The sequence below is a fragment of the Tupaia chinensis genome, unplaced genomic scaffold, assembly GCF_000334495.1.
Source record: "Tupaia chinensis unplaced genomic scaffold, TupChi_1.0 Scaffold144642_1, whole genome shotgun sequence".
NCBI classification, from domain to species: Eukaryota; Metazoa; Chordata; class Mammalia; order Scandentia; family Tupaiidae; genus Tupaia; species Tupaia belangeri.
In genome coordinates this window covers 478061-497082 of record NW_006204503.1, presented here as the reverse complement: position 1 = coordinate 497082, position 19022 = coordinate 478061, and the positions used below count along the sequence as shown (strand labels likewise).

General features: G+C 38.7%; 1 protein-coding gene across 2 annotated transcripts in view; it reads left to right on the top strand.

Moving 5' to 3' along the window:
• Positions 1-19022, top strand: part of MED13 (mediator complex subunit 13) — a gene marked incomplete at its 5' end in the record, with an annotated part of 149007 nt that overhangs the window by 83066 nt on the left and 46919 nt on the right. For both annotated transcript variants that reach the window (XM_014583722.2, XM_014583723.2), the window contains 7 exon segments: positions 1107-1320; positions 3552-3633; positions 12580-12701; positions 14956-15046; positions 15183-15397; positions 15667-15863; positions 17289-18205. In XM_014583722.2, coding sequence (XP_014439208.1) covers positions 1107-1320; positions 3552-3633; positions 12580-12701; positions 14956-15046; positions 15183-15397; positions 15667-15863; positions 17289-18205 — 1838 coding nt within the window.

Here is a 19022-nt window from a genome sequence, read left to right as displayed (position 1 = left end):
GAGTGAAAGAGAGAGGACTAGAATAGAAGATGAAGTTGGAATGGAAAAAGAGGAGCCAGATCACAGAATCTTTTAGTAGATAAGGACTTTGGTAATTTTTACTTAGTGAAATAGTCTTTGCAGGATTTTGAACATGCTCTGACTGAAAGCCTGGGAGCCATTGTTTTAACATCTTGGGAACCTCAGCTTTGTTAACCTAAAGGAACATCAATTGGAGAGAATAAAAGTATCTTATACAAACGAGGAATAATAATTTTTACATTGACATTCAACTGAGGATCTTGTTTTTCAGAGATAGGAAAGTCATGCTTTTCAGTGTTCAGTGTGCTTCTTGTTCTGACTTCCTTCTTGTAACTTTAGATTTCAGCTTTCTTTGTTTGCCAATTTACGTTAGTTCATCTTTCCAGCGTCATTGTTATTTTCTCTTTTGTTCTGTGCTCCCTTGTCATTGTATTGGTCATTTTAGGAGAGTAGAGAGAAATATACATTTTGAGTCACCATGTTGAACCAGAAGACTTAAAACATAAAAATTGGTTTTCCAGTGTGATTAAGAGAAATCCCAAGGTATTTGCATTAAAATTCCACCTTGCTTTGTAAAATGCCAGAACTAACAGTAATAAAATTATTTACCTGAAACACAAATCAGGCTTTCAAAATTTAAAAATTTTAAATGACCACCCATAGCGGCAGGAAGGAGAGAATAATCCTTTCTTTGTATAAATTGTATAAAAGTGTCTTACCTCATTAAAAGCCCACACTTTGCAAGTCACTGTCCTGGAGTAGTTTAGATTAAAGTGTTCCTTTTAGCGAATGGATTTGGACAAGCTGGTGTTGAGGACTTGAAGACAGAATGAATTACCAAAAGATAACATTTTTTGTGGGAAGTCAGGCAACTTGGGTTTTAGTTCCATTTCTCTTTTGCTAAATTTAAGACTATAAATTACATGGTCTTTCTGTATCTTAGTTTCTTCATTTGTAAAGTGGGGGATTGTGGTTAGATAATCTTCTAAGTAAAAGAAAACCTCATGATTCTTAACTCATTTTGGAAATTTTAAATGTTTTTGTGGATAATAATTATAATTAATTTTCTTATTTTTTTTATGCAGGTTAATGGTGCAATGTAAGAAACCTCTCAAAGTTTCTGATGAATTAGTACAGCAATATCAAATTAAAAATCAGTATCTTTCAGCAATAGCATCCGATACAGAACAAGAACCTAAAATTGATCCATATGCATTTGTTGAAGGAGATGAAGAATTCCTTTTTCCCGATAAAAAAGATAGACAGAATAATGAGAGAGAAGCTGGAAAAAAACACAAGGTAAGGCAAATCATAGTATACCAAAAGATCACTGATCATTTTGTACTGCTGTATATGGTAAGAAAATCAATATTTAGTACTACAGTCTCATCTTTTTTCTCTTAGAATAATCACATTAACTTAGAAAAACTTTTTAGAAAAACTTAGAAAATCTATGCTATAGGGTGTATGCGCTCGCTGGAGAGACAGGGACAGAGAGACAGAAAGTAAGAAATCATACACACACACACACACACACACCGCCCCCAGAGGGATGGCCAGGCCGCAGTATCTTCTCCATTCTCCTCTTGGGATTTTGGGCATGCACGCACATGTGCCCAGCCAGCCTGAGGTTTAAGCCATTGGGTCTGAAGCTCAAACTGCAGTCAACTGTGTGGGAGTCCAGTGACTGGTCCCAGAAAAACATTTTTTAAAAATACATAAATCAGGCAGCTGGTGCACATTATAGGCTAGTCTTTGATAATGAAATGATATTTTTTTTAAGTTTGCAGAGAGTATATGTACTCATCTCAGAGAGAAATGGAAACTTCCCAATGCATCATGTTCATGCTACAGTTCTTTTTCCTCCACTTTTCCATCTCATCAGGATTTGGTGCACACACGCGCACATGCGTGGTGTCTTTTTCAAGTCACTGAGGCCAGTGGTTGGACTGTAATTGGCCATGGGACATCCAGCTCCCTACACATAGCACTTAACCACCACACTACAGGGCCAGCCCTTTGAAATGATTTTTGTTGTTTACTGTAAAAGTTTCTGGGTTGGATAAAAAGTACATTAATTTCTGTCATAATTGAAATCAGGCCATTTGACTATTACAGTACTACAACATTTAAAACTATGCTGTAAGTGAATTACTAGTTTTCAAAAGTATAATATAAAGTACAGATCTCTACATTTTAAAAACAGTTTTTAAAAAAATAGAGGCAAAGCATTAATGGAACAAAGCAATGTGGTATTATAGTTTTATCAACTGGACTAGGGAAAAATGTTCACATGCTGAAATATTCATTTTGTATGCTAAATAATGTGATTGAAAGTATAAAAGAAAATGAAATAAAAATTTTTTTAAAAAAATAGAACAACATAAAAAAATTTTTTTTAATTGACATAAGACATTTCTGTTTGCCAGAGAGAGATGAGAAAAAGAAGGAGAAAAAAATTATCCCCAGATGGAGGTAGCTATGCTGCAACTCCTTCTTGCTCCCTCCTGTTGGGATTTTGGGCCACATACGCTTGTGCCCATTGTGGTGGTGGTGTGGGTTTTTTTAGAAATTATTTAATTTTATTTATCATAATTATTTTATTTATGTATTTATTTATTTGAAGTTGACCAGAGAGAGAAGGAAAGTGAGAAAGCAAGCTGCCAGGTCTAGGACTTGAACTGCGGTCAGCCATGTGGGAATCCAACTGCCCTAATTACCATGCCACCTGCTGTCCCTCCCATTGTGTTTTTCAAGCCTCCAGGGTTGGGCAACCTTGAAGGCAACCATATGGAATAACCACTAGGCTATGGGGCTAACCCTAGATGGCATTTGTGAGTATGTGAATCAGGAATTTATAGTGTCTCTAAAAGGAAACACTTATATTAATGAAGTGTGAGAAACAGAAATATTTATTTGATTAAAATTTTAAAAAGCAACTATTTTGAATTTCTATTTAAGGACAAAATAACTGCCAGATAAGATTTTTACATTAAATAGAGAATGTGAACATTGAAAGCTGAAAGATTGTGAAAAGAATCCAGTAATATGTATAACACAAAAAATGTTATAGAGTTATACCTAGCCCTACCATGCACCACGTACTTGAAGTTTTGTCCTTTTTAAAATACAAAATAGTAGTTTGAGAAGGCCATAGGTATATTTGAAAGAATAAGGACTATGGCATTTGACAGATTTCAGATAAAATTCCAGCTTTCACTACTGCCCTATTTTCTGGGGCAGATTATATATTGATTCTTTTTTTTTCTTGGTCTACAAAATACACATACTACCCTCCTGTTAACTATAAGAATTATAGTGGTAATGCTCGCCCTATGTCCTAATGATTAAAAGCATGACTACGCTTTATCTAGAGCGAGTACGTGTGTCCTCTGGTAATTAAAAAAGAAAAGAATTAGTGATAACATAGAGCACACTTAGCAGAATGCTTAACAGGTAGCTATTGGTAAATTATATACTTGTTATTGATAAATTATAAACTTCAGCCTAATATGTAATATTGTTTACAGGTAGAGGATGGGACATCTAATGTAACAGTGTTATCACATGAAGAAGATGCTATGTCATTATTTAGTCCCTCTACCAAGCAAGGTAAAACTTTTAATTGCTAATCAAAATAGTGCATTCCAGAATTGTTACTACTAATCGATCTTACATTGTTGGACTTTCAGTATTTCTTTTTACATAATTTATGTTTCATAGAAAAGTTCCTTTTTTAAAATAATAGATTGACTTTTTATTTATTTTTTTATTTTTTATTTTTGAGAGAGATATTTTTTGATATAGGGCGTGTGCAGTCACCAGAGAGAGAGAAACTGAGACAGAAAATGAGAAATCACCACCCAGGGGTGTTGACCAGGCTGCAGTCCTTGTCCAGTCTCCTCTTGGTATTTGGGACATGTGTGCACATGAGGTCAGCATCAGTTTTAAGCCAACAGGTCCAGGACTGGAACCATAGTCGACTACATGGGAGTCCAGCGATGTAACCATTATGCCATCTACTGGTCCCTGACTTTTATTTTTATTTTTTTTATTTTTTGGAGAGGTTTTTGCTACAGGGCACGTGTGCTCACCAGAAAGACACAGAGAGATAGAAAGCAAGAAATCACCCCCTGGGGGGATGGCCATGCTGCAATCCCTTCTCTATTCTCCTCTCTGGATCTTGGGCATGCATGCACATGCGCCCGGCGTGAGTTAAGCCACCGGATCCGGGACTTGAACTGCGGTCAACTACATGGGAGTCCAATGACATAGCCATTACACTAACTCCTGGTCCCCCTGACTTTTATTTTTTAATTAACTAGTAAAAATTGTACTAATGGTGTACATGATGTGTTGACATTAGGATGACTAAATTGCCTCACATACTTTTTTTATCATGCTTATATTTTGTGGTGAGAACACTTAAAATCTACTCTATTGTGGTGCAACCACAGTGGCTGGTAAGATGCTGCTACTCTACAGACCAAGGCCACATGAGAAGCCCAGGTTTAATTCCTTGCCCACATTCAAAGCCAGATGCAGTGACATGCTCCTGTAGTCTCAGCACTTGGGAGATAGAAGGATAGGGCTAGAGTGAGACCCTGATTTTACAAAACAAAAATAATTTTACTCTTAGCAATTTTTATGTATATAGTATATTGTTATTAACTATAGTCAACATGATATACAATAAAACTCTTTAAGTTTTTTTTTTTTTTTGGAGAGTTTTTTACTGTAGGGCACTTGCGCTCGCCAGAAAGACAGAGATAGAGAGACAGAAAGCGAGAAATCACCCCCAGGAAGGATGGCCACGCCGCAATCCCTTCTCCTTCATTCTCCTCTTGGGATCTTGGGCATGCATGCACATGCGCCCTGCGTGAGTTTTAAGCCACCGGGTCTGGGACTCAAGCCGTGGTCGACTACATGGGAGTCCAGCAACATAACCATTACGCTAACTGCTGGTCCCAAACTCTTTAACTTTTGTTTTTTGTTTTTTGTTTTTTGGAGAGGATTTTGCTATAGGGCACGTGCGCTCGCCAGACAGACAGAGACAGACAGAGAGACAGAAAGCGAGAAATCACCCCTCGGGGGGATGGCCACGCCGCAGTCCCCTCTCCTCCATTCTCCTCTCGGGATCTTGGGCACGCACGCACACGCACCCAGCGTGAGTTTAAGCCACCGGGTCCGGGACTCGAACCGCGGTCGACTACGTGGGAGTCCAGCAACATAGCCATTACGCTAACTGCTGGTCCCTCAAACTCTTTAACTTTTAATGGGGACAAAATTGTCTGTTATGTAGTTTAGGGAATAAGGTTTTATTTACTTTTTGGAATAAGTAGTCTCAGGTGATCAAAAGAATAAGAAAGAAAATTTTTTTAAATTTTATTTCCTGTTCTTATTTATTTTTAAAAATTTTGACCAGACAGAGATGGGGAGCGAGAGGGAAAGTGAGAAAACAAGCCACCAAGTCCAGGACTTAAACCATGGGAGTCCAGCATTTTAACCACCACGCCATCTGCCAGCCCCTTTATGAAATACTTAATTTTCTTTATTACTGTTACTGCTTTTTAATTTGACCGGGGCGGGGGGAGGAGTGAGTGAGAGAGCAACCCTCTAGATCTTGGACTCAAACCACAGTTGGCCATGTGGGAGTCTTAATACCTCAATCACCATTCCACCTGCCCTTTTTGTTTTATAAAGAGATGTTTTGCTCTACAGCACATGCACTCACCAGAGAGACAGAGACAGAAAGCAAGAAATCATTCCCGGGGGGATGACCATGATATAATAACCTCTTCTTTATTCTCCTCTTGGGATTTGGCCAGGCATGTATGCACATGTGCCCCACATGAATTTTAATCTGCTGGGTCTTGGACTCGAACTACAGTTAACTAGGTGGGAGTCTACCATGGACTCCAACATGGCTGACTGCAGTCTGAGTCTCAGACCTGGCAACTTGCTTTCTCGCTTTCTCTCTCTCTCTCTTGCTCTCTTTCTCTGTCTTTCTCTGGTCAAATTAAATAACGATAATAAATAAAGTTAAATAAAAATACGTCTTATAAAAATATTCTTAAAAAGGGGGCCAGCAAGGTGGCGTGGTGGTTAAAGGCACTGGACTCACACATGGCTAGCCACAGTTCGAGTCCTAGACTTGGCGACTTGCTTTCTCACTTTTTCTCTCTTTCTCTGGTCAAATTGAAAAATAATGATAATAGGGAACCAGCAGTTAGCGTAATGGCTATGTTGCTGGACTCCCATGTAGTTGACCGCGGTTCACGTCCTGGACCTGGTGGCTTAAAACTCACGCCGGGCACGTGTGCGTGCATGCCCAAGATCCCGAGAGGAGAATGGAGGAGAAGGGATTGCAGTGTGACCATCCCCCCTGGGGGGTGATTTCTCACTTTCTGTCTCTATGTCTCTCTCTGTCTGTCTGGCAAGCGCACGCGCCCTATAGCGAAAATCTCTCCAAAAAAAAGAAAAATAAAAATAATGATAATAAATAAATAATTTTAAGAAATTTGTAAGGAAAAAATAAAGAACAAAGCTGACAGCATTACACCTGATTTAAAAATCTGCTACAAAGCTAGTAATTAAAACAGCATGGTATAGGCATAAAAAGACATATAGGGCCAGCAGGTGGCATTGGAGGTTAGAGCAGCAGATTCCTCAAGACCAGCTGCCTGGTTCAAGTCCAGGACCTAATGACTTGGAAATCACACCAGATACCTCTGCTTTCATGTCCCAAAAAATCTCAAGAGGAGACTGGAAGAGAGGGGTTTGTGGCATGGCCATCCTAGTTGGGGGGTGATTTCTCACTCTTCTCTCTGGTAAGTGTATTGTCATATAGCAATCTTTTTTTTTTTTTTTAATTTTTTTTTAAGAGAGATTTTTGCTAGAGGGCACATGTGCTTGCCAGAGGGACAGACAGACAGATAGAAAGCAAGAAATCCCCCCCCCCAGGGGGGATGGCCATGCCGCAATCTTTTCTCCTCCATCTCCTCTTTGGATTTTGGACACACACACACACACAAACACACCCACACATGGCATGAGTTTTAGTGGTCGAACCGTGGTTGACTACATGCAGTCCAGCAGTGTAACCGTTACAGATCTGCTGGTCTCCATATAGCAATCTTTCTTTCTTTTTTTTTTGGAGAGGTTTTTGCTATAGGGTGCGTGCGCTCGCCAGAAAGACAGAGAGACAGAAAGTGAGAAATCACCCCCCAGGGGGAGGATGGCCACACTGCAATCCCTTCTTCTCCAGTCTCTTTTTGGGATCTTGGGAACACATGCACATGCACCCGGCATGAGTTTAGGCTGTCAGGTCTGGGACTCGAACCGTGGCCAGCTTCATGGGAATCCAGCAACATAGCCATTACACTAACTGCTGGTCCCCCATATAGCAATCTTTAAAAAAAAAAGGCACACAGATATATGGATCAGAATAAGAACCCATAAATAACTACATGTGGGGACCAGTAGGTGGCATACTGAGTAAGGTGTTGGACTCCCACATGGTGATCTAGTTCAAATCCTAGACACAGTGGCTTGAAAAATCACATAGGGGCATGTGTACCTGTGTGCCCAAAATCCCAAGAGGGGAAGGGATTGCAGCATGGCCATTCTCTGGCTGGGGTAATTTCTCACTTTCTCTCTCTGCCTTTCTCTGGTGAGTTTACGTATCCTATACCAAAAAAAACTAAGGCAAAAAATAAGTAAGAGCCAGGTATGGTACCTGTAGTCTCAGCTGGAGGCTGAGTCAGAAAGATGGCAACAGCAAGACTTTGAAAAAAAAAATTTTCTAGGGAGATTTTTGCTATAGGGTGTGTGTGCTTGCAGGAGAGACAAACAGAAAGAGAGAAATCACTCCCCTTTGGGGATGGCCATGCTGCAACCCCTTCTTCTCCATTGACCTCTCGGGATTTGGGGCATACATACCTGGCATGAATTTTAAGCTGCCAGGTCCAGGACTCATACCATGGCTAACTATGTGAGATTCCAGTGATGTAACCATTATGCCATCTGCTGGTTGCAAAGACTTTTTTTAAAAAATTTATTTATTCAGGGCCTGGTAGGTGGTGTGGTGGTTAAAGTTGCCAGACTCCCACATGGCTGACTGCAGTTCGAGTCCCAGAGCTGGCAGTTTACTTTCTCACTTTCCCTCCCTCTCTCCCCGTCCCTCTGATCAAATCAAAAGAAAGAAAGAAAGAAAGAAAGAAAGAAAAGTAAAATAGTTCTTTAAAAAATGTATTTATTCAAATAGAGAGCACGTGTCCGTTTGAGAGAGATAGGATCACCCCTCATAGTCTTGTCATGTTCTTACCCTCTTTTCTTGACTCTTTAGCTCTTGGGTCCTCCAGGATCTTAGGCATGTCTGCTTACACCTGGCATATTTTCAAGGTGACCTGAGGATTCTAACCTGCAGTTGGTCATGTGGATTTGAGCACTGTAGTTTGGTTCACTACTGACTGCACCAACAGGTTGTGCCAAGAGGCTCTCTTTAAAAATAATGAAAATTTGGCCAGGTGCGTGTGTGTGCAAGCCCATGATCCTGAGAGAATGGAGGAGAAGGGATTGCGGCGTGGCCATCCCCTCTGGGGGGTGATTTCTCACTTTCTGTCTATCTATCTGTGTCTTTCTGGTGAACACACACACCCTATAGCAAAATAACCTCTCAAAAAATAAAAAAACTGGGAACCAGCAGTTAGCATAATGGCTGTGTCACTGGACTCCCACGTAGTTGACAGCGGTTTGTGTCCTGGACCCAGTGGCTTAAAACTCACACCGGGCACGTGTGCGTGCGTGCCCAAGATCCCAAGAGGAGAATGGAGGAGAAGGGATTGCGGCGTGACCATCCCCTCTGGGGGGTGATTTCTCGCTTTCTGTCTGTCTGGCGAGCGCACACGCCCTATAGCGAAAACCTCCAAAAAAAAAAACGAAAAAAAAAATCTGAAACTTAGGGCCATCAGGTGGTGTGGTGGTTGAGGCACTGGACTCCCACATGGCCAGCCACGGTTTAAGTCCCTGATGTGGTACCTTGCTCTCTCACTTTCCCACTCTCTGTCTCTGCATTTGTGGCTCTCTTTGGTCAATTGCTAATAAATGAATAAATAAAATTAAATAATAATTTTTTAAATGTTAAAAATTTTATTTTAGGGACCAGCAGTTGGTGTAATAGCTATGTTGCTGGACTCCCATGTAGTTGACCACAGTTCAAGTCCCGGATCTGGTGACTTAAACTCATGCTGGCCATGTTTGCTTGCGTGCCCAAGATCCCGAGAAGAGAATGGAGGAGAAAGGATTGTAGCATGGCCATACCTCCCGGGGGTGATTTCTCGTTTTCTGTCTGACTCTGTCTTTCTGGCAAGTGCACGCATCCTATAGAAAAAAACTTCTCCCCCACAAAAAAATTTAATAATTTTAAAATGGACAGAAGACTTGATTAGACATTCTCAAAAAAAGATATACAGATGGCTGACAGATAAATGAAAAATTCTTAAACATCACTAATCACCAAGGAAATGCAAATTAAAATCACAATGAGCATCAACTTGTATCTGTTAGAATAGCTGGTATTAAGAAGGTGAAAGATTGTAGGTATTGGTGAGAATGTGTAGAAAAGGGAATCTTTGTGTATTATTGGTAACGAATATAGGTTAGTGTAGTCAACATGAAAAACGGTATGGAAGTTCCTGAGAAAATTAGAAGTAAAACTACCTTGTGAGGGGCCAGTAGGTTGGGTGGTAGTAAGGGCACTGGACCTCCTACATGGCCGACTGCAGTTCAGGTCCCAGATCTGGCAGCTTGATTTCTCTCTCTTTCTCTCTCTCTCTCTCTCTGGTGAGTACTTGTGTCCTATAGCAAATTAAAATAATAATAATAATAAATAAAATTAAATAATTCTTTTGAAAAAGCTACCATATGATCCAGAATTGTGCTGCTGGGCATTTATTCAAATGGTATGAAATCAGTACATTTATATTGACGTCTACATGCTCATGTTCATTGCAGCATTATTCATAATAGCTAGGATAAACCTAAGTTACCAACAGTGGATGAAAGGATGAAGAAAATGTGATATGTAAACCTCAATGAAATATTTCAGCCTTTAAAAAAGAAGGGAATTCTGTTATGTGTGACAACATGGATGAATCTGGAGTATATAGCATGTTAAGTTAAATAAGCCAGGCACAGAAGAACAAATACTGCATAATCTCACTTATAGGAGGAATCCAAAATAGTTGGGATCATTGAAGTAGAGAGTGAATGGTGGTTGCCAGAGGCTAGGGAATAGGGGAGATTGTGGAGATAATAGTTAAAATACACACTTTCAGGAAGAATAAGCTCAAAAGATCTAATGTATGTCATGGTGACTATAATTAGTAATATATTATGTATTAGATAATTACTGAAGGTGTCCCCATTAAAGAAAAAGTATTTGGCTATTTGGGATAATGCATATTTTGAATAGTTTGATTTAGCCATTCCACTATATACATGTGAGTGTTTGTGTATCAAAACACACGCAAAAAAAAAAACAAAAGGCAAAAAAAAAAAAAAAACCCAACAAGGTAAACAGTTAAGTTCTTTGGTCTATTTATCTACCCTAGAATATAGAAAATATGTAATACCTTTCTTGTGCCTATGGTACAGACTTATCAAAATATGGACCATGAACCACTTTCTGGAGCATCTTTGATGTGGAGCTTTGGAATCTTCGTTTTTAATAAGCACTCTAGATGATTTTTACATCCTCTAAATTTCAGTACTATTGTGCTAATGACTCTTTAGAACTGACATAGAAACACTGGGAAAGTGATTTATCTTTCTAAAATTAAGAGTTACCTCAAGTCAGTTGACATACAGAGAATGATTTGCAAGGTTATATATCAGACTACAAATAGTTTTTGTTTTTCTTGTGTGAGAATATAAGGGGACTTTAATTTTCATTGGTATTGGTATTCTTTTTTTTTTTTTGGAGAGATTTTTCGCTATAGGGCGCATGCACTCGCCAGACAGACAGAGAGAGACAGAAAGCGAGAAATCACCCCCCAGGGGGAATGGTCACGCCACAGTCCCTTCTCCTCCATTCTCTCGGGATCTTGGGCACACACGCACACGCGCCCGGTGTGAGTTTTAAGCTACCGGGTCCGGGACGCAAACCGCGGTCGACTTCGTGGGAGTCCAGCGACATAGCCATTACGCTAACTGCTGGTTCCCAGTATTTGTATTCTTTTTAAGTAATCATATGTTTTTACTAAGAATCCTGGGGGGGGGGAGTACTAATAAAATTCTAGTACTAAAAGCATAACTAAGAGGTAATACTTATTAAATACTTAAGTACTTGGCACTGGGCAAAGTGCTTTCTCTACCCACATTCTATCATATTTAATTCTTGGCACATGCTATTAGTGAGGCACAGAGAGGTTAAGCTACTTGTTGAGAGTCATGCTGTTAGTGGTGGAGCTGGGAATAAAATCTTTCTAATTTAGGAGCTAGAGCTTAATTATTATAATAAGCTTTCTTTATATTTCAGGAAGATAGAAAAAAGAAAAATATGTGTGTATGTTTTTAGTTTTGTTGTCCTAATAGTATTTATATTTTTATTTGATACATTAATTATTCACATAGAGTACTTAGCTCTGTTGCTTAGCATGTGGCCTTTGGTGAGCTTCCTGGGAAAAGTACCACCATTTTGTTTTCTTTCTTTCTTTCTTTTTTTTTTTTTTGTTTTTTTTTTTTTTTTTTTTTTTTTGAGAGATTTTTGCTATAGGGAGCATGTGCTTGCCAGAGAGACAGAAAGCAACAAATTACCCCCTGGAGGGATAGCCACACCACAATCCCTTCTTCATTCTCCTCTCTGGATTTTGGGCATGCACGTAAATAAGCCTGGCATGAGTCTGGATCCATTGGGTCCAGGACTCAAACCATAGTCAACTACATGGGAGTCCAGCAACATAACCATTATGCCATCTGCTGGTCCCCTAAGTTTTCTTTTTCTTAAAGAATTACTTATTTAGGGGCCAGCAGGTGGTATGGTGGTTAAGAAACTGAACTCCCACATGGTCAACTCCAGTTTGCATCCTGACTGAACTCCCACATGGTCAACTCCAGTTTGCATCGTGGATCTGGCAGCTTGCTTTCTCACTTTCCCTCTTTCTCTGGTCAAATTAAATAATAATAATAAATAATAATTTAAAACATATCATTTTATTTTTTATTATATTATATTTTCATTTGCTCTAGGGTACATGTGCTCACCAGAGAGAGAAAGGGAGGGAAAGAAAGTGAAAAAGCAGCTGCCAAGTCTTGGACTCAAACTGTGGTCAGCCATGTGACAGTCTAGTGCCTTAACCACCGTGCCATCTATTGGCCCAATACCATTTTATAATTTTATTTTTATGAAAAATACTCTAGGTTTAAAAAAATAAATTGTAAGTAATTTATTGTTATATACTTAGAAACTTAAGCTTACATGTCTTTTAAAAATAGAATACTATGTATTTGTCCAGTAATAGTTTTTCTATTTTATTTTTCTGGTTGACATATATATAGATGCTCCACGTCCTACTAGTCATGCCCGGCCTCCATCAACCAGTTTGATTTATGATTCAGACCTGGCTGTCTCTTATACTGACCTTGATAATCTCTTCAATTCTGATGAAGATGAATTAACAGTGAGTATCTCATTAATAATTTGGCTTATGTTTTCCTTGATGTTACATGAGTTCTTTATTTTTCAGAGTTGATTTGTGATTTGAATATTATGTGTTAGCCCTAAACAATAGGAAATCTTTTATAATAAAATCTTATCTTTCTATTTGTGTATATTTTTTCCTTTTATGATTAAACATAATTTGAGGTGTGAGAATGAAAGAAGATAAAGTAATATTTTACACCCATTTGCAGAGTAAGGCGAAGATAAATTTCTTTCTCTGTATTCATAACATAGTATATTTAGGGCACTGTTCACCAGGGGAATACATTCTTTTTTTTTTTTTGAAGAGGTTTTTGCTATAGTGTGTGCGCTCACCAGAAAGACAGAGAGAGAGAGACAGACAGCAAAAAATCACCCCCTGGGGGGATGGCCGCACTGCAGTCCCTTCTCCTTCATTCTCCTCTCGGGATCTTGAGCACGCACACACATGGACCTGGCGTGAGTTTAAGCCACTGGGTCCGGGGCTTGAACTGCCGTCGACCACATGGGAGTTCAGTGACATAGCCATTAAGCTAACTGAATATATTCTTGAATACTTTGTTACATGTATACTTTCTCTTTTCTACTGTTAATGTATCAGCTGTGACTCTTCTGAGATAAAAAGGTTATAGTCCAGAGCTCAGTCTACATATTTATCACAAAGTATCTAACAGAAGACTTGAAACAAGTGTCATCTCTAAAAACTGTAGTAGATCACTTAATTTGTTCAATAAATTATAAAATTTATTTTCAGTTAGGGACCTTACGAGTTTTATAATATGAAGCACAAACTTTCTAAAGTTTGTTTCTAAAGCATAAACTTTCTAAGCTTTCCAAACTTTAAGCTAGGAAGTCTTGTTTTGTGTTTTTTTTTTTTGTTTTTTTTTTTTTTAGTAAGGATAAGTAAATAATTACAAGTAAACTTACAAGAATTCAGAGTAAAGAATTCAGTGTAAAGAAAACTTTAATATCTTCTACTTGAAGGGACAAATTCTTTATGAGTAGCTTACTTGGAAGCAATTCTGATGTTAATTGAAAACTCTTCTAATAGCTGATTTTCTTAATTTTTACTTTAGTGGGTTTTTGTTTTTGCTTTTGTTTTTGTTTTTGCTGCAGGGTGCATGTGCTTGCTGGGGAGAGGTAGTGTGAAAATCACTTCCCTGGGAGGATGGCCATGCTGCAGTCCCTTCTCTATTCCCCTCTTTGGATTTTGGGCAAGCATGCTCACGTGCCTGGTGTATTTTCCAAGGCACCCGAACCATGCATTCAGCCATATAGGACTGACCAATAACTTAAAACATATTAAAGTGGGCCAGCCAGTCTTGCTTCTGTTATGCCTTGTTTTTTGGTTTTTGTTTTTTGCTTGTATGTATTTTGATATCATTATTCTTATAGCTAGTAGCATTATGGCTTATAGCTTATAGCTGGTGGGAGGGACTTTTTCCTGTGTTAAATTGATGGCTTATCAAGTAAGCATTCAGGGTCCAGCAGTTGGCGTAATAGCTATGTCGCTGGACTCCCATGTAGCTGACCACAGTTCGAGTCCGAGACCCAGTGGCTTAAACTCAGGCCAGGTGCATGTGCGTCCATGCCCAAGATCCCAAGATGAGAATGGAAGAGAAGGGATTGTGGAGTAGCCATTCCCCCCGAAGAGTGATTTCTTGCTTTCTGTCTCTTTTTTCTTAGTGTGACACAAGCTCTACAATAAAAAAAAAAAAAAAAAAAAAAAAAAAAAAAAAAACTCTCCAAAAGAAATAAAAAAGCATTCAAAGCAATTAATCTAGAGCCTATGATTATCTAGTATGTACTTTATGTATTTAAATTGTATACAGTTTTAAAATACTAGCTTCTCTCTCTTTCTCTCTCTCTTTTTTTTTTTTTTTTTAATTCTTACCAGAGGGTGTATGCACTAAGGAGAGAGAGGGAAAATGAGAAAGCACTCCCCGTGGGCCAAAGTCATACCACAATACCATCTCCTCCATTTCTTCCTCCCTTTGGCCTTTTGGACATGTATGCACATGCTCAGGAGTCTTTCTCAAATCTGCTAGGTCCAGGACTTGAACCACATGGTTGGCCAAATAGGATCCAGCTCACTTAACTACCAGACCATGGGTTGGCTCCAAAATACTACTTTTGATTAGTGGGCTTTACTTTTACATTACAACTGAATGATTACTATTTTGATATCACTTTAGATGTAAAATTTCAGATAAATATGTGCTTTTTTTAAATAGCCTGGATCTAAAAAATCAGCGAATGGATCAGATGATAAAGCCAGCTGCAAGGAATCAAAAACAGGAAATCTGGACCCGTTATCTTGCATAAGTAAGCTTCCCAGATGTGTGCTCCAATTAAATTTGCAAACTTTTAATCTCTACAAAGCCCCCCCCACACTCTTATTTTAAATACAAATTCACTTCTTCTTAGTCTTATGTTAAAACATGTGTTTTATTAAATATAGGCACTGCAGATCTTCATAAGATGTATCCTACACCTCCATCATTGGAACAACATATTATGGGATTTTCCCCAATGAATATGAATAATAAAGAATATGGTAGTATGGATACAACACCTGGAGGAACTGTTCTAGAAGGAAATAGTTCTAGTATAGGAGCACAGTTCAAAATTGAGGTTGATGAGGGATTCTGTAGCCCAAAACCTTCTGAAATTAAAGTAAGTATTTTCATAGAAAAAGTTTATTTCTTATATTTTCTTATAGAATTAGTTTGTTGCTATATTAAAAAATTCTTCCGTAGTGTTTCTAATTTTGTAGCTAACAAAGGTGAGGACTGATTTATAATGACACTGTTAAGAATGCATTTAAGATTAGAATTATATCTACATTTCATTCTGTTTAAAAGACCAGAGTCACATTGGTTTTTGGGGGAAAATTTTTCCCCTGGATGATAAGGTGATGAAAATCCATGATCTTTTTGTTATAGGATTTTTCTTATGTCTATAAACCTGAAAACTGTCAAGTTCTGGTGGGATGTTCCATGTTTGCACCTCTAAAAACTCTACCAAGTCAATGTCTGCCCCCTATCAAATTGCCAGAAGAATGTATTTACCGTCAGAGTTGGACTGTTGGGAAGTTGGAATTGCTTTCTTCAGGACCTGCAATGCCATTCATCAAAGAGGGGTATGATTTATGTCATATTATATAAATGCTTTATAGCTATATAAAGCTTAGATGCTATATAGCTTTAATTTTTTTTTTTTTTTAATGAAAGTACCTAGAGTGCTGGAAGAAGAATATGGTTTTTGAAAATTATTTTATGGTTAATTGATTACAATGGTAACAGCTGGGTATGGATAAGCTATTGGAAAACTTTTGCCATGTTACAATTTTCATATTTTAATTTCTCTAAACTTGGGTTGCCTTATACCTGGTAGCATTTTAAAATTACCTTTACCTCTTTTTTTTTTTTTTTTTAAGAGATTTTTGCTATAGAGTGCATGCGCTCGCTGGAAACACAGAGACAGAAAGTGAGAAGTTACCCCCTGGGTATATGGCCATGCCACAATCCCTTCTCCTCCATTCTCCTCTTGGGATTTTGGGCATGTACGCGTACGTACCTGGCATGAGTTTGAAGCCGCCAGGTCCTAGATTTGAAATGCAATTGACTGTGGGAGTCCAGCAACATAATCATTTTACCATCTGCTTGTCCCACCATTGCCTCTTAAATAGGAACATTTCTAAACTCAGATTCTTTTTTGTTTCAATCAGTGGTATCTTTTTTTGGGGGGTGGGGTGGGTGGAGAGGTTTGCTATAAGGCTTGTCCACTCATTAGGGAGACAGAAAGAGACAGAAAGTGAAAAATCACCCTCAGAGAGGATGGTCACATCGCAATCCCTTCTCCTCCATTCTCCTCTCAGGATATTGGACACACATGCACGCCTGGCATGAGTCTGAAGCCGCCAGGTCCGAGGACTTGAACCATGGTAGACTACATGGGAGTCCAGCAATGTAACCATTATGCCACCTGCTGGCCCCAATTAGTGGTATCTTAGTGTCAATGAAATAAAAATGTTTCTAGTATAAGAAATTTAGGGCCACCAGGTGACGTGGAGTTTAAAGCACTGGATCCCATGTGACCAGCTTTGTGGTCCAAATCCTGGACCTGGAAGCTTGAGAATCTCTCCAGGAACATGAGCATGCATGCCCAAAATCCCAAGAGGAGAGTGGAGGAAAAGGGACTATAGTGTGACCATCTCCCCCAGGGGGTGATATTTCTCACTCTTCCTACCCCTTTCTCTTTCTTTCTCTAGTGAGCTCACTCGCCCTATAGCAAACAGTGTAAATAGTAAGTGTGCGTATCTCAATGTGAATAAATGTATATAAATTTGCTTATATTGTTAGAGCTATTGGTAGTTGGTTGATCCTTATCCCTCAATTGTCATGTAGAGTGGATATGTTAATTATCTTTCTAGCTTTTTAACTGATTGTCCTGTCATAAATGTCAAGGCTCCTGAAAAGCATTTGGGGCATTGTAATTGAATTTCATATTACTAATGTGTTCCTTTTTGTGTATATTTGATTTTATTTTACCATGGTGACAATAGTGATGGAAGTAATATGGATCAAGAATATGGCCCTGCTTATACACCTCAAACCCATACTTCTTTTGGGATGCCTCCTAGTAGTGCACCTCCTAGTAACAGCGGAGCAGGAATTCTTCCTTCTCCATCCACCCCTAGATTTCCAACTCCAAGGACGCCAAGGACGCCAAGGACTCCTCGTGGAGCTGGTGGACCTGCCAGTGCTCAAGGTTCAGTCAAATATGAAAATTCAGACTTGTATTCACCAGCTTCTACCCCATCTACCTGCAGACCTCTTAATTCTGTTGAACCTGCAACTGTCCCTTCCATCCCTGAAGCACACAGTCTTTACGTAAACCTCATCCTTTCAGAATCAGTTATGAATTTGTTTAAAGATTGTAACTTTGATAGTTGCTGTATCTGTGTCTGCAACATGAATATCAAAGGTGCCGATGTCGGAGTTTACATTCCAGATCCAACGCAGGAAGCACAATATAGGTGTACCTGCGGCTTCAGTGCTGTCATGAACAGAAAATTTGGAAATAATTCAGGATTATTTCTTGAAGATGAACTAGATATCATAGGACGCAACACAGACTGTGGCAAAGAAGCAGAAAAACGTTTTGAAGCTCTCAGGGCTACCTCTGCTGAACATGTTAATGGAGGACTAAAGGAAACTGAAAAATTGCCTGATGATTTGATATTATTGCTACAAGATCAGTGCACTAATTTATTTTCACCCTTTGGAGCAGCAGACCAAGATCCTTTTCCCAAAATTGGTTTAATTACCAATTGGGTACGTGTTGAAGAGCGGGACTTTTGCAATGACTGCTACCTTGCTTTAGAACATGGGCGTCAGTTCATGGATAATATGTCAGGAGGAAAAGTCGATGAAGCACTTGTGAAAAGTTCATGCTTACACCCCTGGTCCAAAAGAAATGGTAAGTATACTAACAAAATAAATTTTTATGATTGTTTTCTTTCCTTTAGTTGTATGACTTTGCTTTTCTATATTAGGAACAAGTAGTACAGGTCTTTTTCCATGTAGCTAATAAAGACTTTTAAACTTGCACTTAAAACTCTTTTTTTAATGAGTTACTGTTACTTTTCATTTACCAAAGAAACACTATATATACATACATATAAATATATATATGTATGTATATATAGTGGTGTGCGCTCGCCAGAAAGACAGACAGAGACAGAGAGATGGAAAGCAAGAAGTCACTCCCCAGGGGGGATGACCTCGCCACAATCCCTTCTCCATTCTCCTCTTGGGATCTTGGGCACACACGAACCACCTGCCTGGCATGAGTTTAAGCCACTGGGTCGGAGACTCGAACTGTGGTCATAGGCTACATGGGAGTGCAGCGACATAGCCATTATGCCAACTACTGGTCCCAGTAATTTAATTTCATCATAAAAGTATGATGATTATAATTACAAATCTGCATTCAGATACTTATATATTTTTATGTATAAAAATATAAAAGGCACTTAGTACATGTTAATTAGCAGAAAATTAGTAGTCGTTTGCTTTATTCATCATTCTTTATTCATTAAATATTTATTGAACACCTTGTATGTGCCAGGTACTGTTCTAGGTTTACTGTTGAACAAAGTAGACCCATTCCTTGCCTTTTTGAGCCTGTAATGGCTAAAAGAGACAATAACAAACATAAATTGATTAATTGTATAATAGTGACAAGTGCTTTGAAGGAGAACAAAGCAGAGCAAAAGAGAAAGAAAAAGTATGAT